This window comes from Somniosus microcephalus, chromosome 9 (genome assembly GCF_052327205.1).
Source record: "Somniosus microcephalus isolate GS21.2 chromosome 9, FLI_Smic_1.0, whole genome shotgun sequence".
Taxonomy (NCBI): domain Eukaryota; kingdom Metazoa; phylum Chordata; class Chondrichthyes; order Squaliformes; family Somniosidae; genus Somniosus; species Somniosus microcephalus.
Genome location: NC_140995.1, coordinates 54,123,995 through 54,148,625, shown reverse-complemented (window position 1 = coordinate 54,148,625; position 24,631 = coordinate 54,123,995). Strand labels below are relative to the sequence as shown.

Sequence of the window (24,631 nt, the reverse complement as noted above, 5' to 3'; positions counted from 1 at the left end):
TGGAAGTTACACATTGAGGGCTCAGAGCGAACTGTCTTTGTTATGATGGTGGTCAGAGTGATAGGAAGCCACAGGTTCTTGTCCATTGTCTATGGTGTGGTAAGGAGGTGTCAGGCACATGTGTTTGAATGGGCAACTTAAGCAAACCTGGCAAAGATGAGTGCATCATGTGCTCACGTGCAGTTGCAGCTGGTTGATGCGCATCCACAAGGTCTTCGTTCTTCTTCTCCTTATCCTCCTCCTCATCTGAGGAGGTGATACACAGACCCACTTGTTCCTTAGGCAGCTGCAAACCATGATGCTATGCGATGTTGTGCGGTGCACAGCAGACCACGACGATTCTGGAGACCCTGGCTGCTTAGTACTGCAGGGCTCCACCTGATCCGTAAGGCATCTGAATCGCATCTTCAGCAAGCCGATCGTTTGCTCGACTATGCATCTGGTCGAAATGTGGCTGGAGTTGTAGCGTTCCTCAGCTTCGTTGGATGGCCTCCTGACCGGTGTCATTAGCCACGTCTTCAGTGGGTAGCCATCGCAAAGTTGGTTTGGCAGACTGAAGAGCGGAGGAATACTAGACTGGCGCAGGATGAACGAGTCATGGCAACTGCCAGGGCACTTGGCGCAAACATGCAAAATGTCCTTCTTGTGGTTAAACACCAGCTGCACGTTGAGGGAGTGGAAGCCTTTGCGGTTGACAAAGAGCTAGGTTGTGATGGGGTGCCTTAAGGGCCACATGTACGTAGACTACGACACCCTGCAAGCCTGCCATATTTGCAAAGCCAACTGCACGCGCGGTTGTACTTGCTTGATCCGTGGAGAAGTGTATGTAATTGTGGGCCTTTGCAAAGAGGGCATCGGTAACCTGTGTGATGCAAGTGTGTGTGGCTGACTGGGAGATGTCGCTGATGATCCCTGGAAGGAGTCTGAAGCAAAAAAGTTGAGTGCGGTGGTGACTTTGACAGCCACTGGTAAGGGGTGTCCACTCGCTCCTCTGGGCTCCAGGTGTTGGTGCAGATGTCACCAACTACCTCTCGCGAAAGTCTCAGCCTCCTTTGGCACTGCTGCTCAGTCATGTTGAGGAAGCTCATCCTCATTTTGTAAACCCTGTTTTAGGGGTATCTCCTGTGGCAACATACTTTCCTGCGCTGGCGCCTTCTGCCCTGTGCACCATCAGGTGGGTGAGCAACAGGTTGGCGTTCCCGTTGTTGCTGCTGCTGTTGTGCCTGGTCCTGCTGCTGTCGTGGCTGCTCGTCCTCCGAATCTGAGGACCAGGATGAAAGGAAATAAATGGTTCTCATGTTGCTGGTAGATTATCTCCATTGAGGAAGTGCTCAGTCAATGTGGGGAGGGGGTTTTCCCAGGAGGTCACAGTGGAGATGGATCTCAGCTTCAACACTTCCAAGATCAGTGGACCTGCAAAAAGTTCTCCAAGATCTGAAAAAACAAAGTTCTGCCATCTGCAAGTGATCCTTGTTGAGGGCTCCGTTTTTATGGTGGAGCTGCAGCTGTTAGGAAGCCAGCCACTTGTCAACCCGACAGGATTAGCTGGTGAGTTTCAGGAGAGACGTGCAGCATGCTAGAAATTTGAAAATTTGAAAGGCCTCTCAAAATGGGATTATACAGGTACTTAAGTGGTAGTTAAGTGCCTTAAGGGCCTATCCCGTTGACTGGAGGCGCGACCAAAACTGGCTCTGCAAGCCTGCCTCTAGCAAAGTTGCGCGGAGGCGGGTTGATGGCAGGATCGGAACCCGCCGTCATTTTTTCAAATTTTAACCACCAGTCCCGCTTCCAAAGGGCTGGTAAAATCCAGCCCTTTGTGTCTGTCTTCATTGAAGACGACGCAAAAAACTTTCCGGAAATAGTGGAGAAACGAGGCTCTAGCGAGAATGAGGAACTGAAAGAAATTAGTATGAGTAAAAAAGTAGTACTGGAGAAATTAATGGGACTGAAAGCCGATAAATCCCCTGGACCTGATGGCCTACATCCTAGGGTTTTGAAAGAGTCGGCTATAGAGATAGTGGATGCATTGGTTGTCATTTTCCAAAATTCCATAGATTCGAGAACGGTTCCTGCGGATTGGAAGGTAGCAAATGTAACCCCACTATTTAAGAAAGGAGGGAGAGAGAAAACGGGGAATTACAGACCAGTTAGCCTATCAGTAGTAGGGAAAATGCTAAAATCTATTATTAAGGACGTGGTAACAGGACACTTAGAAAATAATAGGATTGGGCAGAGTCAACACGGATTTATGAAAGGAAAATCTTGTTTGACAAATCTGTTAGAGTTTTTTGAGGTTGTAACTAGCAGAATAGATAAGGGGGAGCCAGTGGATGTGGTGTATTTGGATTTTCAGAAGGCATTCGATAAGGTGCCACACAAGAGGTTATTAAATAAAATTAGGGCTCATGGAATTGGGGGTAATATACTAGCATGGATTGAGGATTGGTTAATGGACAGAAAACAGAGAGTAGGAATAAACGGGTCATTTTTGGGTTGGCAGGCTGTAACTAGTGGGGTACCACAAGGATCAGTGCTTGGGCCTCAGCTATTCACAATCTATATCAATGATTTGGATGAGGGGTCCAAATGTAATATATCCAAGTTTGATGATGATACAAAGCTGGCTGGGAATGTAAGTAGTGAGGAGGATGCAAGGAGGCTTTAAGGGGATATAGACAGGCTAAGTGAATGGGCAAGAACATGGTAAATAGAATATAATGTGGAGAAATGTGACGTTATCTACTTTGGTAGGAAAAATAGAAAAGCAGAGTATTTTTTAAAATGGTGATTCGGAAATGTTGCTGTTCAGAGGGACCTGGGTGTCCTTGTACACAAGTCACAAAGTTAACATTCAGGTATAGCAAGCAATTAGGAGAGCAAATGGTATTTGAGTATAAGATGTCACTGCAATTATATAGGGCCCTGGTGAGACCACACCTGGAGTATTGTGTACAGTTTTGGTCTCCTTACCTAAGGAAGGATATACTTGCCATAAAGGGAGTGCAACGCAGGTTCACCAGACTGGTTCCTGGGATGGGGGGATTGTTCTATAAGGACAGATTGAGTAGACTAGGTCTATGTTCTCTAGAGTCCAGAAGAATGAGAGGTGATTTCATTGAAACATACAAAATTCTTACAGGGCTTGACAGGGTAGATGCAGGGAGAATGTTTCCCCTGGCTGGGGAGTCTAGAACCAGGGGTCAGAGTCTCAGATTAAGGGGTTGGCCATTTAGGACTGAGATGAGGAGAAATTTCTTCATTCAGAGGGTGGTGAATCGTTGGAATTCTCTACCCCAGAGGACTGTGGATGCTCAGTCGTTGAGTATATTCAAGACAGAGTTTGGATACGAAGGGAATCAAGGGATATGGGGATAGCGCAGGAAAGTGGAGATGAGGTTGAAGATCAGCCATGATCTTATTGAATGGTGGAGCAGGCTCGAAGGGCCAAATGGCCTACTCCTGCTCCTATTTCTTATGCTCTATTCTTTCAAAAATTTCAAACAGAAATATGTTTATATTTTTATAATTAGCAAACAATGAAGCCAAGAGACCTATTTATTTTTTAACTGAGCAGTTTATTATCCATCAGTGAATAAACTTGCTTTCTGCAATTCCCCAGTGTGCATTCAATTTATACTTATGGGAATAAGAAATACCAACATTTTTATGTTTCTTCTAATGAGGATAGATTTGATAGATGCTTTAAATACTAGCCACAAACATTAAGCAATTGGCCAGAATGCAAAGAAAAATCATTTGATTCTTGCAAAATTATTGCATCGCATCAAGAACGCAATGCAGGCATTAAGTGATTACAAAACAACATACAACTAGCTACTACATTTAACATTTCTGTAGCACCTACCTGCTTTTTTACTGAGTTTGTACAGAAAAGTTTGCCGAGGATCAGAATGATCTCTACATGTCAGCTGCAGTAGGGACCCAGACTTCTTCCACTTCTGCATAAACCAGAGTCCTGGCCATGGAAGGAATGCAACAAGATATAAAAGTCAATAGACAATTACTGCAAGAGAAGCTACTGAAACACACAAGCTCAACTTCAGTTTGAAGACTTAATGCCGAGCTATTTTCTAAAGCATATTACCATATTATAACACGAGTGAATATTTCAAATCATATATAAATATACGAGTCATTTGAGACCTGACTTGTGGTAAGTGTAGCACGCATTGGAGGAACAGGTGACTTTGGACCTTTGGTTCTCAAAGCTCTCCATCATTGGGGTTTTCCTCACGTCATGTCTGGGTCTGTTGTAGATTCACTGATAGAGACTGATTGCTATGATTAGTCAACAACTCGATTATCGTTGCATCATGCGACTACAGGTAGACTATCCTTTATCCGAAAACCTCGGGACCAGCCGAGTTTCGGATAAAGGAGAATTTCGGATTTCGGAAGGGGGGTCGGCAGGGGGTCGTGCGCACGACTTACGCTGACGCTCAGCGTAAGTCAGTCGGGGTCGGCGGGGGTCGGGGGTTGTCGGGGCTGGCGGTTGTCGGGGCCGGCGGGGTCCGCGGGGGGGTCGGCGGCTGGCGGGGTCGGCGGTTGTCGGGGCTGGCGGGGTCCGCGGGGGGGGGGTCGGCGGTTGTCGGGGCCGGCGGTTGTCGGGGCCGGCGGGGTCCGCGGGGGGGTCGGCGGTTGTCGGGGTCGGCGGTTGTCGGGGTCCGCGGGGGGGGGGGGGGGGTCGGCGGTTGTCGAGGCCGGCGGGGGGGGTCGGCGGTTGTCGGGGCTGGCGGGGTCGGCGGTTGTCGGGGGGGTCGGCGGGGGGTCGTGCGCACGACTTACCCTTTATCCAAACTTCCGCAACCGGAACCCTCTAAAAACCGAAGGTTTTTTCGTTCAGCGTAAGTCGTACGCACGACTTACGCTGAACGAAAAGACCTTTGGTTTTTAGAGGGTTTCGGTTTTCAGAAGTCCGGATAAAGGGTAGTCGACCTGTACCAGGATGGTAGAAGGCAAACTGGATGGACCGTGGCCTTTTATCATCAAGTAATTATGTTCCTATAAATGTTTCTCAATGTGCACTAAAACATAGGGCAGGTGTCCATCACAACTATCAATTGAAAAACATTTTAGTCTTTCTCTACGGTCACCAGAAATCTTCTTCCATGATCAGCCTACAGATATATTTTTAAGGTGTGGGACTGATTCCTTATTTCTCCAAGATGAAGTACTCTACTGCAAGAATTGATTAAGCTTGCCCACTGAAGGACTGCCCAAGTTTAATAAATGTCTGTCAAGGCAGGCGGTAAACCCAGCCACACTGGTTGAACTGGTCATGCCAAATCCGCCAAATAGCTTCAATGGACAGAATCCCACTCCAGTCATTTTCCAGGAATGATGCAAATAAAAAACAGTAATTTTTTTTAGAACAATGTCCGTGAAGTTGATTTGTATTTTTGTTTTTTTGTGACTGCGAAAGTAAAAGACCTGTTTTTATTCGAATGGCTACTTTCTGCCTGTTTTTTTCCTGTTCCATATCTCACATATATGCTACTGTCAGATGGCCAAGTGATCAAGGCTGCAGATATCTATTAAGGACATCATTGCTTTATGAAAAAACTATGATCACTCTCAAGTAGATTTGGTTCAATCACCTAGCCCATTCTGATATCTGGAGCATAAATGGCATACAAGACGAGTATTCAAAGTTAGGTTCTTAATTGGTTGCTCAAAGCCCTCTTCTTCAGCATTGATTTTTTACATTAAGCCAAGAGATGTTAGTGTTGAGAAACACTGGACTACTTTTTGGACTCAGTAGCAAGATCAAGCTTGCTCCCAACTGCATGAGTTTGCCATATGTTTCGCATATCAACTTCCTTTATAATCAGTTTGACTAAATTGCATACAATCTGCAGTTTGGGATATAAGGATTCAAAACAGATTTAAGATTTGAATTTTATTACCTCGCTTTGCAGTTAGGAAAAGTAAAACACCACTGTTATGTTAACAGGTTGCTAAATTAATTATGCAGTGTTTGTCAAAGGAAGAAGCAATAATTTTACTTAAAGTATGAGTTGACTACTTCAGTGTAATCAATCTTTTCTCAAATGAATGTCAAAGCAATGTTTCTGAAATTACTATTCCTTCCTGTGACTAAATGCAAAGCAAAAGCTTGAACATTCAGTTCCCCTCTTACACCCACCACCCCATAAAAATACAGCCATTCCTAGACATAGTAACAGTCCATCAAGCCCACTTATCTAAGTATACGCACGGTACATTTCTAATAACCCTGAATCCCACAACCTTTTTAGAAATTGCTTCATTTTTCTTCAATAGAATTGCTAAAATAAGGATAAATCTGTAGGCTCAGCCATCGCAAAACCCAACGGAATATTTTAAAGTTCCTCTCAGAACCAGTGTGCAATTAATTCATCTCAATTTTGTTAAAACATGCAGCATATTTAAAATTACTGTCTTAGTAACGCCACAATTACAACACCCATTATTACTGTTCAGACTAATGATGCAACCCTGAAGTGTGTGCTTATATCATCTGTCATGAATAAAAGGACAACTGGTGAACATATATTTTCTCTACCATAATTAACAAGATTAAGGGAGTTAATTTTGTGTAGCTTTCTTGACACACCCGCTGTACCACAGATCAATTTACTAAAAACTCCACTGGCTGGCCAGCTGATACCCAACTGGCTTAAATACAAATAACCAAGTTGCTGAAAAGTACACATTAAGACAGACTTATTTTAACAAGACATATGTGCAAGGGCCAACATCCAAGTGCCAGATAAAACATGGTTTTGTTCAGAAACAATATGGTTATTTTAACAAAAAAGAGGAACAATCTACAAACGCAGAAGAGTTAAAGAAAACACTTCCGTTCGAAAACGTGCCCTGCTGAAAATACACTCTAGAATGCTACCAGAATTTCATTCACAAATATACATTACATACTTAGAGGTGGGTCAATTATGTGTGAGCCACATAATAAAAGCAATCTAAATCTGGAAAAAAAAATACTAAAAAGGTAGACAAAGGAAAGGTGGGGCAGATTAGGGACCAGAAAGGATATATCCTTGAGGAGGCAGAGGACATGGCTGAGGTACTAAATGAGTACTTTGCATCTCTTTTTACTAAAGATGCTGCCAATGTAGCAGTAAAGGAGGAGGTAGTAGAAATATTGGATAGGATAAAAATAGATAAAAGAGGTACTTAAAAGGTTGGTAGTCAAAGCCTTCAAAGGGAAGTAAGGGTGGAAATTGCAGAGGCTTTGGTTACAATCTTCCAATCCTCCTTAGATATGGGGGTGGTGCCAGAGGACTGGAGGATTGCAAATGTTACACCCCTGTTCAAAAAAGGGGCGGGGATTAAACCCGGCAACTACAGGCCAGTCAGCCTAATGTTGGCGGTGTGGAAACTTTTAGAGACAATAATCCGGGACAAAATTAATTGCCATTTGGAAAAGTATGGGCTAATAAATGAAAGTCAGCACGGATTTGTTAAAGGAAAATCGTGTTTGAATAACTTGATTGAGTTCGACGAAGTAACTGTGAGGGTTGATGAGGGTACTGCGGTTGATGTGTACATGAACTTTCTAAAGGCGTTTGACAAAGTACCACATAATAGACTTGTTAGCAAAATTAAAGCCCATGGGATTAAAAGGACAGTGGCAGCGTGGATAAGGGACTAAGGGACTGAAAGCAGAGAGTAGTGGGGTGTGGTTGCTTTTCAGATTAGAGGGAAATAAAGAGTGGTGTTCCCCAAGGGTCGGTATTGGAACCGCTGCTCTTTTTGCTATTTATTAATGACCTGGACTTGAAAGTATAGGCATAATTTCAAAATTTACAGTTGACACAAAACTCAGAAATGTAGCAAACAATGAGGAGGATAGTAACAGACATCAGGAGGACAGACTGGTGAAATGGGCAGAAACATAGTTAAAATTTAATGCAGAGAAGTGTGAAGTGATACATTTTGGTAGGAAGAATGAGGAGAGGTACTATAAACTAAATGATACAATTTTAAAGGGGGTGTAGGAACAGAGAGACCTGGCGGTGTATGCACACAAATCTTTGAAGGTAGCAGGACAAGTTGAGAAGGCTGTTAAAAAACATATGGTATCCTTGGCTTTATTAATAGAGGCATAGAGTACAAAAGCAAGGAAATTATGCTAAATCTTTACAAAACACTACTTTAGGCCTCAGCTGGAGTATTATGTTCAGTTCTGGACACCACACTTTAGGAAGGATGTCAAGGCCTTAGAGAGGGTGCAGAAGAGATTTACTAGAATTGTACCAGGGATGAGGGATTTCAGTTATGTGGAGAGATTAGAGAAGCTGGGGTTGTTCTCCTTAGAGCAGAGAAGGTTAAGAGGAGATTTGATAGAGGTGTTCAAAATCATGAATGGTTGTGATAGAGTAAATAAGGACAAATTGTTTCCACTGGCAGAAGGTTCAGTAACCAGAGAACACAGATTTAAGGTGATTGGCAAAAGAACCAGAGGCGACATGAGGAAATTTTTTTTTATACAGCAAGTTGTTATCTGGAATGCACTTCATGAAAGGGTGGTAGAAGCAGGTGCAATAGTAACTTTCAAAAAGGGAATTGGATAAATACTTGAAGAGGAAAAATTTGCAGGCTATGGGGAAAGAGCGAGGAAGTGGGACGAGTTGGATAGCTTTACCAAAGAGTTGGTACAGACACGATGGGCCGAATGGCCTCCTTCTGTGCTGTATCATTCTATAGACGTGAAAGGATGCTAATGTTACGGTGCTAGTTTTGAAAAGGATCCACACCTGCATTATGAATTCCTGTTCCATTCTCAGATGCTGCCTGACCTGCTGGGTGTGTCTAGCATTGTTTATGTTTGTTTCAGATTTCTAGCATCAGGTTTTTGCTTTTTGAAAACATACTAAAAAGACTTGTTTAAGATTCAATGATTCAGTATCACTCCTTAAATCAAATCTTTGTAGAACTATAATACTGGATATATACTTGCAGTAATCCTTTCTTTTCATTTCTACTGTAAAATTGAAAGTAGTTTCCACTGAGATCTTCATGTAGGACAAAGAGGTATCTTTATGGGCCCATTTTCTGAGTGCGCGCTAAACTAAGGTACCAGTGATGCAAAAGCAATTTAATGTCGGAAGGGGGAACTAAAAAGTGATTTGTGAACTAGTGCTGGTGTTTGTGCTAATGTATATGTGAAAGGGTATTTTGATGAAGATTGTAGGTAAAATGGTATCATTTCCTTTAGATGCATTATGGCATTTGTTGATGGCACCATTACAACCAGTTTTGGTATAATTGTTTTACCTAAAAACATTAGCAAGACACCAGCATAAAGGAAAAGTACAGATATGAAATTACTTTCAGTTTTCCCCTCAGCCTTGAGGATTGTTAATCAAGTGCAATATTTAGGGAATATGGCCTAGAAATTCAGTTGGGCGCGCCAGCCGTTAGCGCCTTAGGAGGAGTAGATCTCGAGCGCTAGGCGCTTATCGCCCGGGCGCAGCGCGATCTGCGCCTCTCCCCAACTTCAGGACACATTTAGCGCTGGCGCAAAGTCTTAGCGCGCGCCCTGCTGCGCGCGCAGATCATGACGTCATTTAATAGTGCAACGCCCTTTGTGCGCCCCAAACCGGAACTTCACTTGCGCCGGCCCATTGTGCGCCGGGCGGCCCGAGCGACTGTGAAGTGGAACGGTACACAGGCCAGCCGGGCCGCGGGGAGCGCAAATTAAAGGGCACTTACCCAGCAGTATAAAGGCCAGCCATTTTGCAGCATTCACTCTTGTGCAACGGTTTTTTGGACAGAGACCAAGGAGGAGAGTTTACTGGTTTGGACCAACACTTGGACAGGTATTTTTGGCTCAGGCCAGAGCTTACCAATTATCTTTGCCTTCATTCAGAGCTCAGTGTTTGCCAGCATATAATGGGGGCTGCATTGGGTGGCAACGCTGAATTTCAGCCTTATGCCAGAAGGGCTTACAGATGCCGTGAGAGAGTGGCAGCCCTGGCTAGACGCAGAGGGGGCAACAGGCATCGCCAACTGAGGCCTTACCCACGCAGGGTATACCGCCAGCAGACCTCCTATCTGACCATGTCTGCCGCGATGTGTGTTAGGAGGCTGCGATTCCGAAGGGAGGTGGTTGCAGACATCTGCCGGCTGCTTCAGAGAGATCTGCAGCCACAGCTGATGCGCAGGACGTCTCTGTCGGTGGCAGTGAAGGTGACGGTGGCTCTCAACTTCTATGCCTCCGGCTCCTTCCAATCCGCTACTGGGGACATCGCTAACATCTCCCAGTTCACCGTGCATTGCTGCATCCGCCAGGTGACCGAAGCCCTTTTCAGAAGGAGACATCAATTCATCTCCTTCCCCATGACCCTGGACAAGCAGCAGCAGCGTGCAGTGGGGTTTGCAAGAATAGCGGGCTTCCCCATGGTGCAGGGCGCCATTGACTGCACGCATGTGGCTTTGCGGGCACCTCTTGAGCATGCCGAGGAGTACCGCAACCGGAAGGGCTACCATTCCCTCAATGTACAGCTGGTGTGTGACCACAGGCAGCGCATCCTAGCTGTCAATGCCCGCTTTCCAGGCAGCAGCCACGATGCCTTTATCCTGCGACAGACAACTGTGGCTGACATGTTCCAGGCACAGCCTCCCCCAAGAGGATGGCTTATCGGGGACAAAGGCTATCCTTTGTGTACCTGGCTCATGACCCCGCTCCGCGTGCCCACGACCCCTGCTGAAGAGGCATACAACGAGAGCCATCAAGCGACGAGGAAGCTCATAGAACAAACAATCGGCGTGCTCAAGCAACGGTTCCGCTGTCTCGATCGCTCCGGGGGAGCCCTCCAGTATTCGCAGGATCGAGTCTCCCAATTCGTCGTCGTTTGCTGCATGCTGCACAACCTGGCTATCCGCAGGACTCAGGCACTGCCACCTCACGTTGGACCACCACCTCAGGAGGAGGAGCAGGAGGACGACGAGGACGAGGAGTACCAGCCCAGGAGGGACGCACAAGGTCCAAGGGCCGCCCGTCGGCGGCTTATTGAACGTCACTTCTAGGCCCCCTGTCAGGGGCTTGTGCCAATGATAGAACATGATTGCAGCCGCTCCGCAAGCCCTCAGCCGGTTAAGGCAACAAACACTTCAAAGATCAAACATGGACAATGTGAATAAATAAAATGCTTTATTGTACAAACTCTGGGCCCTTCCCACATGAAAACCAAAAACAGACGAAACCCCCAAAAAACACTCAAACACATTACTCGCTCCCACAACCTGGAGAGGATTAACAAAATAGGGCAACTAAAATGGCCGTCATTCTCGGCCTTCGTCAAAAACAAACATCACATCATCGGCCTTCAAAAAACAAACATCCAATTCTCGGCCTCAAGAAACAAACACAAATGGCCACACATTCGACTATTTGGCCCGCTAGGGCGATGCCTTGGCCATCTTTGGGTGGCCCCTGCCCGCCCTGCTGCTCCGCCTCAAAGTAAGGCCATTGGCTGCTGCAAGGCTGGGGGCAGGCTCCTGAGGGGCACATGTCGTGACGGCAGATGCCCTTGGGGGTCGGCCTAGTCGAGGTCTGGCCGTCGAGCGGGCGGCTGTTGATTGCTGCAGCTGTGGCTGGCCAGCATCAGTCGCTGCAGCAGCTCCTGGCAGCTCCACTGGGGGACTGGCAGTGGCGGCTGGAGGAATGGCGGCAAGCTGGCGGATGGCAGGCGCTCGCTGGTCGCCTGAGACACTGGCACTCGCCCGGGCCAGCACTGCAGCATGCGCACCAATCTGCCGAAGGACAGACCGCTGTGCTGCTGCAGCGCGCCGGGTGCCCTGGCGATGCCTGGCTGACACAGCGAGTGTGGCAGCAGTGAGTGCCCGTGTTGACCTGTTCACTGACCGCAGCAGAGCAGCCAGTGACTGGACGGCACCACTGATCACCTGGCCAGTCGCTGACAGATCTGCCCGGTATTCCGCCCGACTGGTGGCCTCTAAGGGCCCGAACTCGGCCACACTCCGAGAGAGGGAATCGATGGACTCAGGCAACCGTGCCACTGCCGCCATGAGCTCCGTGTGCCGGCGCTCCGAGTCTGCGGACAAGTCTTCGAGGCGTTCCATCTCCTCGGCGAAGAGCATCTCCTGACTGGAGGCCGGACTCTCCCTCTGGGGAGAAGGCCGCCGAGCTGGCCGACCCTTCCTGCGTTGCTGGAGGCCGCTGGGCCCAGCAATTGGACTCCCCTCCGACGCATCCCCCCTCTGGGGAGAAGGCCGCCGAGCTTCCACCCCCCTCCCGCCTTTCTGCAGCACGCAGGTCCCAGGAGCTCCCCTCCCCTTCGACACTTCCGCCACGCTGCCCTCCAGGGAAGATGTGTCCCCTACATTGGCCTGGGTGGCCGCGGCTGAGGGTTCCCCTGATGGGCCGCCTTCCTCTTACTCCTCCTCCTGCTCCTCCTCGGAGGGTCTGTCACTGGCAAGTTGAGGGACCTCCTCTTGACCATCTGAAAGCAGGAAGGCACAAGAGTAGCTTTAGAGTGAGGAGAGGGCGTCAGTGCGGGATGCATGAGTGGTGGCATTCAGCGCATTGGTCGGACAGTGGCAAAGGATGTAGATCTGATGCGCAAGTGGGACGAGAGAGGTGCAAAAGGTGATGTCCTTACCATTGCTGCCCAGAACAGGGTCGGCATCTCCACATGCAACGGGCTCAATCACCCGGCCACCCATGAGGCGCTCCACGCGATGTTGCAGGTCGGTGAGTGGCTGGATATGGGGTCGGCCTCCCCCGGTCGCAGTCCGGCTCTTGCGATTATTCGCCAGCTTGGCCTGCAAGAGAAAGGACGGCCTCTAAGTACAGTGTGTCGCCGTGATCTTGTGTGCACTGCCTCCCATGGTGGAATAGCCTGGCCAGTGTGTCGCCATGATCTGGTGTGCACTGCCTCCCATGGTGGAATAGCCTGGCCAGTGTGTCGCCATGATCTGGTGTGCACTGCCTCCCATGGTGGAATAGCCTGGCCAGTGTGTCGCCATGATCTGGTGTGCACTGCCTCCCATGGTGGAATAGCCTGGCCAGTGTGTCGCCATGATCTGGTGTGCAATGCCTCCCATGGTGGAATAGCTTGGCCAGTGTGTTAAGTGCAGAATGTGCAATTGATGCTCATGCCTGTCCCATAGCTGCTGGATGAAGGCTGGCCATTAGAGCTTTCAGGTCCCTTTGCCCATAATGTGAGGTGCACATGCAAGGATGAGGAGGTCATTGGAAAGGGTACTCACCCTGACAATGCGTGTGAGGTCATTTAACTTTTTGCGGCATTGGGCACCGGTCCTGGGGACGTCGCTGTTGGCTGACAGCTTGCTGGCGACATGCCTCCAGGCTCTCCTGTAGACGCGGACCGTCGCCTTCTTGCCATTGTCCGGGTACAAAGCATGGCGCCTCTTCTCCACAGCAGCAAGCAGCACACTCAGATCACGCTCTGAGAAGCGCTGCGCACGTTCACGGGCCTTCTCCATGTCTTCAGGCGCTATTTGGGTCCAGCAGCAGTGTTCAGGCCTAGCTGGAGGGCTCCACTATCCAGGGCGTGGCAGCACACAGTCGACCCTTCCCCCTTAAGAGCTGGCCGGCGCCAGGGTGTCTGCTGTCAATCACGAGATGGCCGCACCTGCGCTGTGCCCGGCCTCGGCGCTATCGATCACCACCTCCGGCTTAGCGCCCAAAGAGAGGCGTCCAGCAGCAGTTTTAGCGCTCGCCCGAACTAGTAGGGCGAAGCTAATGAATATCGGAGAAGTGGCATAGATTTGGCAGCGGCCGCAAACTTTAGCGGACACCCCACTTTAGCGCCCCAAAAGTGGCGTCAATGAATTTCTAGGCCTATGTTCCCAATATCTTTACTATCAAGACCCCGCCCTCTTCTGCCTCACCTTATTGTGAAATACTTGTATTTTACATAGGAACATTAGGAACAGGAGCCCATTCAGCTCCTCGAGCCTGCTTCACCATTCGATTAGATCAAAGCTGATCTGTATCTCAACTCCATTTACTCGCCTTAGCTCCATATCCGTTGATACCCTTACCTAACAAAAATCTATCTATCTTCATCTTGAAAGTTTCAATTGACCCAGCATGCACAGCCCTTTGGAGCAGAGAATTCCAGATTTCCACTACCCTGTGTGAAAACAGTGCTTCCTGATTTGGTTCTCAATTGGCTTTGCTCTAATTTTAAGATCATTTTCCCTCGTTCTTGATTCACCCACCAGAGGGAATAGTTTCTCTTTATCTACACTTTCAAATCCTTTTTAACATTCTAAGCACCACTATCAGATCACCCCACAATCATCTAAATTTTCATGCTCTAAGTAAAATGTTTCCTTATTCCATTTGTGTGACATGTGCCAAAACTTCCACCAGTAAATCCAATTACAATCAGCGCCATTGTTTCCCCCTCTCCTCCCCCAACCCGATGTAAAGCTGCCTAGGCAGCTTTACAAGATTATTTCTTTATTGCCTTATCACTACAGGTCACCTCAAGTTATTAAAAAAAGTTTATCAGCCTATTTGTAATTACTTTCATAGCTTTTTATGTTAATTGTTTTTTCCATTTAGGTTTGCTGGCAGCATACAATCTGCTGCTTCCATTAAGAACATAAGAATTCGGAGCAGGAATAGGCCATGTGGCACTTCGAGTCTGCTCCGCCATTCAATAAGATCATGGCTGATCTTCGACCTCAACTCCACTTTTCCGCCCGATCTTCATATCCCTCGAGTCCAAAAATCCATCTATCTCAGCCTTGAATATACTCAACGACAGAGCATCCACAGCTCTTTGGGGCAGAGAATTCCAATGATTCACAACCCTCAGTGAAAAAATTCCTCCTCATCTCGGTCTTAAAAGGCCAACCCTTTATCCTGAGACTATGCCCCCTAGTTCTAGACTCTCCAGCCAGGGGAAACAATCTCTCAGCGTCTATCCTGTCAATTCCACTCAGAATCTTACATGTTTCAATGAGATCACCTCTCATAACTTCTAAACGCCAGAGAGTATAGGCCCAATCTACACAATCTCTCCTCATAGGACAGCCCTCTCATCCCAGGAATCAATCATTACACTGTCTCCAAGGCAAGTATATCCTTCCTTAGATAAGGAGACCAAAACAGTGCACAGTACTCCAGGTGTGGTCTCACCAAGGCCCTGTACAATTGTAGCAAGTACAATTCTGTTGGTTTTAACTATTCTAAAATATCAACTTTAAGTTTTATACTTTCATACTGATTGGAGTTGCCTATTAGTAAGAGAACTAGTAATCCAACCCAATAACCACTTACAATACTAGTCGGAGAGATTTGAAGTGTGCATATGAATATTCTCAGCCAAAGCAAACTGCAGCTTGTTTTCATTTTGTGCGGTCGTTGGTTTTGAATTACAGAACTGTAAGTTATAAATGGTTAGTGCTCTTGTCTAATGAGAACTATCAATCATTTGAGTGTCGAACAGGATGCAAATTGCTAGCATCTGCTTCCTAAAAACACCCTCAGCATAAACCCAGATGCTCTCTGAAATATTCCAAAGTTACATTGATCTGGAGGGCTGCAACATCATCTCTGCACCAAACAAGGGAGGGGAAAAAAAAACAAGCAAGATTACAGCGTTTGTTTATTCATATTAAATTCCCAAAATTCTATGATATATTTCATAGGATTACATAGAAATTGCACACGGAAAAAGGCCTTTCAGCCCAACCAGTTCATGTTCGTCCTGAACTCGCAGTTTCTCTCCTAACTCCCCTCATGCGCTCTCCGAGCTCATCTTTGTAAGAATAATGAGAGTATTTAGAGGGATTAGGCATTGCTAGAGTTAAAACTGCCGTTCCATAAAAATGCATGGCTTTTGGATTGTCTATTGACTTCTGGTAGGTGTAGTAGCACAAGTGTCCTTATTATTGCAAAAACTAATTGTTATTATTAGAAGAGTGGGAAAAAGAACAGGGCGAGACTTAAAGCCGTCTCAACCTCATCTCGTTGTCATGCCTGTGGGAATGCACTGAGAACTTGTTGAAATATAATCCTTTTTTACGATTATTCAGTATTAAGCTTTGCTAGTTTGCAGTTTATTAAGATTGCTAGCCTATAGTTTTATTACTTTAGTTTTATTTCTCCTCTGTTAGAATTAGGGAAAAGCATGTTGAACTTATTTACAGTTAGAACTCTTGTTGTCTTCAAGGTTCATGGGTTGTGTCATCAACTGTGAAAACAAACAGAAAAAGCTTGTGCTAAGGCTAAAATGCAGATAAAGGAGGCCAAGGTCTGTATCTGGAGGCAGAACTTGCCATGCCTATGATTGGATGGATTTTCCATAGTTATGGTTGTTGGGGTATATCCTAGGGGGTTTGGGTCATTCTCGGTGTAAAAGGGCAAAGGAGGACACTCGACATGTTTACAAGCATTATGTGAGCAGTTGGTATGAGGAATGGGCCACGCCTTCTACCCAAGGAGCAACGGGGTAATGCAATTCTCAATTGTTCTTTGTAAACTGCTGCTTAAATACTGTAATGTCTTAATTCTCACTTGTGCTTAAATAATAATCTTAACTGTTACCAATATGGAGTCAGCTTTGAAATATTGGACAGTCTAAAGGGACTTTAATTGTATTACAATGGCGAGCCTACCAGCAGCTGATCAACGGTCATTGATATATTTTGGTGTAAGTGGGATCAGAGAGCTGGAGGTTGGCCATCTAGCTAGATAAGGAAGAAAATCTTTGGGGGAGTTTAGGACATTGTGACCTACCAGCAGTATTGTGGCAATTCATTAATGATGGCGGACTCAAGCGAAGTTGAGAGAGCCCGAGATAAGAAGCTTGAGACAGATTTAGTGTCGTTTTTGATCAGTCCAGAAGGAGACTCTTATCAAAAGGCGACAGAAAATAAATTTAAAGTTGAAAACGGCACTGAAGCTGATGGTATATGCTGCCAGCTTCTGTGCTGAGAAAAATGAAATATGAATAGTTACAGCATTTTTTTTGTTTGAAAGTCTGTCTTTAAAAAGTGTCTGTGTGATTGTTTTTATTGTCAGCACCATCCACTGTTCAGTTCAGAGCTAAAAGCCGTTTAACCCTCTGCAGTCTTGTCTTTGATGTTGGAAGTATTAAGCATTTTAATCAATGTCTTTTCTATAAGTATATGCGGTATTAAGTTTATTAATTGTTTTCTCTATGTATTACGTGTATTATTTTGAGATACTGGAGTCATATTTTTGGTTTTGAACTTATTTAAACTGTGAATATTCCTTGGGCTCGGGACCTGGGAATATCACAAAATTTGGCATTCCGAGTTCATAACCCATTACAGGGATCAATATTTTCAAGTTGCATGAAAGTGTGAATATGGTTGTTAAGTGTTCATTTCAATTTAAGACTGTGCACCTAGAATTGGGAAAAACTTTGAATTACATATTGGGCCGGATTTTTTGACCCCCACGGGTGTGTACGCACCCGTAGGGGCCTTGCAAGTGCCGGTTTCAGGCATGCGAAGTGCGTGCACTAAAACCTGGCACTTGCGATCTGTCAAGAATCCTCTTGCCTGTGGAGGCCCTTTTCCTGGACAGGCGGATGCTCTGTCAAGAATCCTCTTGACAGATCATCCGCCTGCCCAGGAAAAGGGCCTCCGCGGGCAGAGAGTTCCGCTTTCTGCACAACTTCCGCCCGCTGAAAGCCTTTAAAAACTTTACAACTGGTTTTAAAAGAGTTTAAAAAAAATTAAAAATTTTCACTCGTTTATAATTTTATAATACTTTTAAAAAAGGTAAGTTTATTTTTAGCCCTGTAAAAAACGAATTATTTTTTCAAAAACTTAAATGTTTGTTTAAATTATTTAATTTAATGTAATTTTAACTGATTTTAAATACGTGATTTAAAAAAATTATTTAATGTTTAACTGTGGGGGAAAAATTGAGTCGCGCCCCCTTTGGGGCACTAACTTCGCCGAGGCGCTACTTTTACAGCCCTGAAAAAATTACCGCCCCCGTGGCCGAAATTCATCGGTAGCGCCCCAAGAGAGAAGCGGGGCAGTACTGGAAGCGCCCCGCCTCCCTCTTGGGGCGCTGCGAGGGAATATCACAGCACGACATGCCACGGTACTACAGGCCTTCCTCCCCTTCTTAAAGGGGAGGGGCCTTGAAGAGCGCGACCCGGGGCCCAGCTGGACCACCAGGGATTGGAGTGCCGGCAAAAGAGCCTGGCACGCAAGAGAAGCCGGCACTCCGCGGGGGGGGGGGCTGGTCAGGAGGCTGGGGACGGCGACGGGGGCAGGCGCTGGCAGGCGGCCAGCAACAAAAATGGCCGCCCGGGTCCTCGCCTTTAATTAGTGCCGCCCTGGATGCAGGTAGGCCCCCCTGACCCCGTCGGACATAGCGTCCGGCGGCAAGTCAGGGGGCGCTACCGAAGATCACGGCCGGAGCGCTGCGCACAGCAATGGCATAATTGCTGGCGGCGCAGCGCCACTAACCTCCCGCTGAATTTCACGGGAGGCGTTGGCTGCGCTGCGCCCGGGTGCTAGTTGCTTTGCGCAAAGCAACCAAATTTTCCCCCGTGTTTTTTAAATGATCCCCATTCATACTTTTGACAGATCTGTGCATACAGACCAGGATCGCAAGTTTCAGGACCTAAGGAGCCAGCAGGTAAGTGCATAGATTTTTTCCGATCTGAGGCATCTGCACGCAGGAAGCCTCCGATCGGAAATTCAGGGCCTTCAAGTGGATTTATTGTGATAAAGCTTACTTGTGCAACTGTGGAAAGCAGTGTGTTAGATCAAGTTGAACATTTACAAAGCATTGTTTCCTTAATTCGGTTACTCCAAGTCCGAGACCTGCTATTGTGATTGACTCCTCTCCCACCCCCTAAGGTTATGACAAGCAAGTAGTAATCAGAAATTGTAGATTGGGTTCAGAGAAAAAGCACTAAAACGGACTATGATGGAATAAAGAAGGAGAAAAGAGAAAGATTCTGTCCCTTTTCTACTGTCACAAGTTGTAGGAGTTCTTTTGTTTTCAACCTGAAGGGATAATTACTAGTCCTAGCCCCTATCAGGCATATTCCCCAGATGTTCACTTTCAACTAAAGTTTGAGGTAGTCGAATCCTAAAGGCGCTTAACTGGGTCTAAAGGTCCAGACTATCGCTCCCTAAAGGAAAGGAACAACCTGAAGATGTTACCATCCTCCAGATAGCACTTTTAATAAGTTTAGCTAGACTGTAACGTTCCGGATTATCTCCCCCAGAATTCTGCAACTCCTCACCAAAGAGCGTAGAGATTGAGTTTGCGAGTTTGATACAGAAGTATTATGTGAGACAATTCTATAAATATATAGATTTATTAAAGAACCGACATGTAATTACAGTATTCGCTGCTCACGATGCGGTCTCCTCTACATTGGGGAGACCAAACGTAGATTGGGCGACCGCTTTGCAGAACACCTCCATTCAGTCCGTGAGGGTGACCCTGAGCTTCCAGTCGCCTGTCACTTTAATTCACTGCTTCACCCCCGCTCTGATCTCTCTGTCCTTGGCCTATTACATTGTTCCAATGAAGCTCAATGTAAGCTCGAGGAATAGCACCTCATCTTTCAATTCGGCACTTTACAGCCTGCCGGACTCAACATCGAGTTCAACAATTTCAGATAATTATCCCTGCCCCCTTTTTTCATGCTGTATTTTTTTTGCCACTCCCGTTTGCAACATTTTATCTTTCCTGCCTCTTACAAAATGTTATAGGATGTTCTTTCAATTCCTTCCTCCCCCCCCGAAACCCCCCCGTCCTGTCTCTGCACCTGCTTAATATCGGTTACATCTCCAGCTTTTTCCAGTTCTGATGAAGGGTCCCAGACCTGAAACGTTAACTCGGTTTCTCTCTCCACGGATGCTGCCTGGCCTGCTGAGTATTTCCAGCATTTTCTGTTATTTTTAATTATAGTAGGTATTTCAATCGCCACATTAACAGTTCCAAAAAGAGAAAGCTTACAATTTTTAACAGATCTTAACTTCGCTACATTTTTACAGTTCTTAGTCTTTATTCCAGGATATCCACCAAAATCAAATACAGTACAATACCTTGATCCCCGAGGTACAAAGAGTTGTAGACTTACAGAGCCTGCCTCTGAAGCTTGAGAATCACTTTGCCCCTTTACAGCGAATCTATCATCCCATTTGAAAGTTCAATATTTATATCCTTTCTCAGTGGTATTTCCTTTGAAGTTTTCTGATGTAAGCTAATTATCTCTAGTAATTTTTCTGCTGACCCCTTCTATTCTTAGTTAGATCAGCTGGTAGTATTAAGAATCGTGTCTCCTGTGTAGATGTCTTAAGCTCACCATAAAAAAGTGTAACAGCAGGTGCATCTATTTGATGTCATTTTTACCAAGGTCTTCTGTTTGTGTCTTTTGCATTTAGAACACCTTAACTAGGACGATCTATGCAATTCTTAATCACATCAGCTGGTTGTAACACAGACTCATGTCTCCCCTCCACAGGTGTTCTAAGGTTAACATAAAAACGATTTGATGGCAGGTATTTCTTTTACTTGATGTCATTTTTACGAAGGCATATGTTTGTTTCTTCTTTTATGTGCCTGTTTACAAAGTGTACTTTAGAACACCTTAACAGGGTGTGTCATTGTCTTTTTTTCCAAAGATTCAGACGTCAGGAGCCTCCAACCTCCTGTTTCAACAAGGCTATTGATTCAGTGTCAACAACTTATCTTATCTCAATAGCCTGAATGCTGTTCACAGCTTCTCCATTGTTGAGGCTTCCAGATCTAGATTGTCATAATAATAAAGTCAGAATTCTTTCATAGAATGGTGTATTTTTCTGAATAGGCTCATTCCTTCACAAATCTATGTCCCTTTAAAAAGCCTGTATGAATGTTTCGGAGCCCGGAAGCTCCGCCTTTTACCCCCTTTGGTATAAGAATGTTGAAGGTTTTGTTTCAATGTGGAAACTTAAATTGTGAAAACCATACTCTTATTGCGGCCACAGTGAAAAATTTTGGCTATTTTAAATTTTGTGAGCATCTCTAATTCCGGACATGAGACTAACACATAAAAATTGGCAGTTTTGAACTTCTTAAATGTTTAATGATTTGATTTGGAATTTTGGGACATTTGAGGTGATTCTGCTCGTTTAATCATCTTGGTTGTACAGGTTGAGCGTCCTGAATCCTGCAACCTCATTGTAAAGTCTGTGGGTTGTTTAGTTAATTAATACACAGACTCCAAGAGTAACTTAAAACAGGACTTTACTATTCGAAGGTCAGGGCGAATCTGCCCAATAACTCCTGACACAGCACTTATATACCGGTGTGGTCACCGTCGGTATTACAGTATACAGAAGCCAACAAAGTAGTGCAACACCTAAAGTAGTTCTCTTAAAGGTGGACGGTTACATACAATAATTCTCTTAAAGGTAGACGGGTACATACACTACACTCATGACCGAGGCCGAGCCGGTTTTCGTGTTTTACCGGACTTCGGAACGTGTTTCTGATGTCCGAAGTCCGGAAATATCGCAACCTGGGCTCGGGCGCTTCCGGACTTCGGACATCAGAAACACGTTCCAAGTCCAGAAATGCCTGGGCCCAGGTTGCGATATTTCCGGTTTTTGGACGTCACCTTGTAATGCTTCTCCTCGCAGGCCTTGTAGTCCTCGCTTCTTCGCAACACATGGTAAGCCTCCCTCTCTTGTTTTTGCAACGCAGTACTCTGTAACTGTACTTAATGTGAGCAAGGTTTGCCAGGGTGTCCGGATTCCAGACGACCCTGCCACCAATTGTCCCGGGGTCCGGAACTCCGGATTTTGGACGCTCAACCTGTACTGGAAAATCTTGGGGTTGGAAACCTCTTTAAAAAAGTGCTAAAAGCTTAAAAAACAATTGGAATTCAATCTAAAATGCTTTCTTCCCTGATGAGAATTTAAAAAAAAGTTAATAATGATGTTAATGATTTCTGCTGTTTTAACGGATTTTCAATTCCTAAGGATAAAAAATAAATTGCACAAGTTTTAAAAGGTACAAAGACTTGAAAAAAATAAAATGCCGTTTGGTTCTTTTTCAATCAGGAAAGTTTTTCCAAATTTACGTGAAATAACAATATCTTGACAATGTACAAGTTAGCCCTTTCTGATAACAACTTTCAAAAAATTCACCACACAACTTTTGTATTGCTGAATGTAAATTTATATATTGTGCATTATTACATTTTAAGCTTCTAAATTGACAAAAGGAAATTATGAATTGACAAAGTAATCCCTTGGGCTCAGAGCCACAATGGATTCTCAGTTTTTCTGTTAAACAGGTGACCTGTTTTCTGGACCGCATGGATGTTGATGGCGTAGCAAGAAATCCACTAGTTTTAAGAAGTTAAGAACTTATCTGCAGACATCAAATGTCACTGCATGGTGATGATTGGGACTTAAGACATTGCCTTGTAAAGGCTCGGATGTAACCCATTCAGGGTCATTTGTTATCTTCGGAGACAGAATGCTCGAGAAGGGGAGATATGGAAGTTACCTCCAAACTAATTGCAAGCACTTCTCTATCTAATGTAAAACTACCATGTACAGTAAAACCACCGAGCCTGGCACCACTTGTTTCTGAAATTGGAAATAAGATAAATTGATACGAGTTGCTGTTCCAGCACCAAGAATGGAAATTTTCTTGAAGTTTAAGGGGATAATCAAATTTTCATTAAAAGAATCTGGTGGAAAGCAGTCTAGGTGGTCCAGCCAATTGCTGTGTATCAAGGAAGAAAGTTTTTGGGGACATAAAATTGAACATTGACAAAACCAGTCAGTCCAACAATACTGCTCTTTGGAATTGGGATGATTTTGAACTGATAAAATGGACTCAGGCACAATATATCCGGTTATTTGGGGAAAAAAAGATCTTCTAATGAGGGTGAACTGGCAACGTTCGCCGTCATTTCACCTTTGAAACTGCCCACAACTGTGCTGTGCACCCCCCTCACCACCACAGAGCCGGCAATCAGTAAAATCCCTCAAATCATGGAAATTGACGAAAACCTCAGCGCTTCAGCGGTAATTACGTTGTTAAATACCCCATTAAAAGTTAGACCCAAAGGGATTAGGTGTAACTGGGGTTTTAACAGTGTATTGACTGGTTAAAAAAAAGGTTATGGCCCTGAAAAACAAATTTAAATTTTGCGCAGTGTCAAATTTATCAATTTTTAATAAAAATTAACACTTTTAAGAAACTTAAAACATTTTTTTAATGGTTTTTAAAGTTTGTTCATCTTTATTTCAGGTTTGCCTTTTCCCCATGCAAGAGCCTCAATCTTTGTTTTGTTCTCTCTAATACTTTTAAAGTTAGAATTTTAGGAGCTTACCCACTTCCTGGTTTGTTGTCTATGAGAATTCTGCTTTTTGATTGGCTGCTTAGACAGCTTGTTGACCTCACAGCAGCTCTTCGCTGGGAATCCCCATTAACTTCCATTAATTTCAAATACGCGTTGGAAAATCCAAAATTCTCAACCGAGATCGAGAGATCTTTGTGCGCAGCTCAATTCGGGGCCAGCAGCAAACTCCTTTACTTTGCCGCTGATCACAAATTCCAGGCCTTTGTGCCAATAACCAGGACCAGGTGGGAACATTTAATCTATGATTTCTATCTTTAATATTGTATTGAACAGTAAAGTTCCTCCAGGGCTTATGAATGAGATAGGATGGTAATTAACAGGATGTGTAAATGGAATGAGAGGAAGTGATTGAGGATGGAAGATAGAGACAGGAAAATCACACCAAATGGAATCTTCCTAACATTCTAGTGAAAGTCAGGAAAGTGTAGGTGAGAATAGTAATTGATAGCTTTCTCTTGGAGATGCCTATGAGTAATAAAATAAACTGCATTTGATAGCCTGGCCACGACCCGAGACATAGGGATCACACAGGGGGAGATGAGCAAACAACAACTTGTATTTATATAACGCCTTTACCGTAGTAAAACGTCTCAAGGCGCTGCAAATAAGCATTTTAAGACAAAAAAATTGACACCGATCCACATAAATTAGGGCAGGTGACCAAAAGCTTGTCAAAGAGGTAGGTTTTAAGGAGCATCTTAAAGGAGGAATGAGAGCAGGCAGCGAGACGGACAGGTTTAGGCAGGGAATTCCAGAGCTTAGGGCCTAGGCAACAGAAGGCACGGCCACCAAAGATTGAGCGGATGCTCAAGAGGGCAGAATTAGAGGAGCACAGATATCTCGGGGGGGGGGGTGTTGTGGAGCTGAAGGTGATTACAGAGATAGGAAGGGGCGAAGCCATGGAAGGATTTGAAAACAAGGATGAGAATTTTGAAATCGAGGCGCTGCTTAACTGGGAGCCAATGTAGGTCAGCGAGCACAGAGGGGATGGGTGAATGTGACTTGGTGCGAGTTAGGACACGGGCAGCCGAGTTTTGGATGACCTCAAGTTTACCTAGGGTGGAATGTGGGAGGCCAGCCAGGAATGTGTTGGAATAGTCAAGTCTAGAGGTAACAAAGGCATGGATGAGGGTTTCAGCAGCGGATGAGCTGAGGCAAGGGCAGAAACGGACAATGTTACGGAGGTGGTCTTTGTTATGCTGCGGATGTGTGGGCGGAAGCTCATTTCAGAG

The 24,631-nt window shown here is 45.3% G+C and overlaps 1 protein-coding gene across 7 annotated transcripts in view; it reads right to left on the bottom strand.

The window, feature by feature from the left end:
• Positions 1 to 24,631, bottom strand: part of fam135a (family with sequence similarity 135 member A) — a 305,872-nt gene that overhangs the window by 12,920 nt on the left and 268,321 nt on the right. For all 7 annotated transcript variants that reach the window (XM_085996568.1, XM_085996572.1, XM_085996570.1 and 4 more), the window contains one exon: positions 3,866 to 3,976. In XM_085996568.1, coding sequence (XP_085852694.1) covers positions 3,866 to 3,976 — 111 coding nt within the window. The remainder of the gene's footprint in view (positions 1 to 3,865; positions 3,977 to 24,631) is intronic.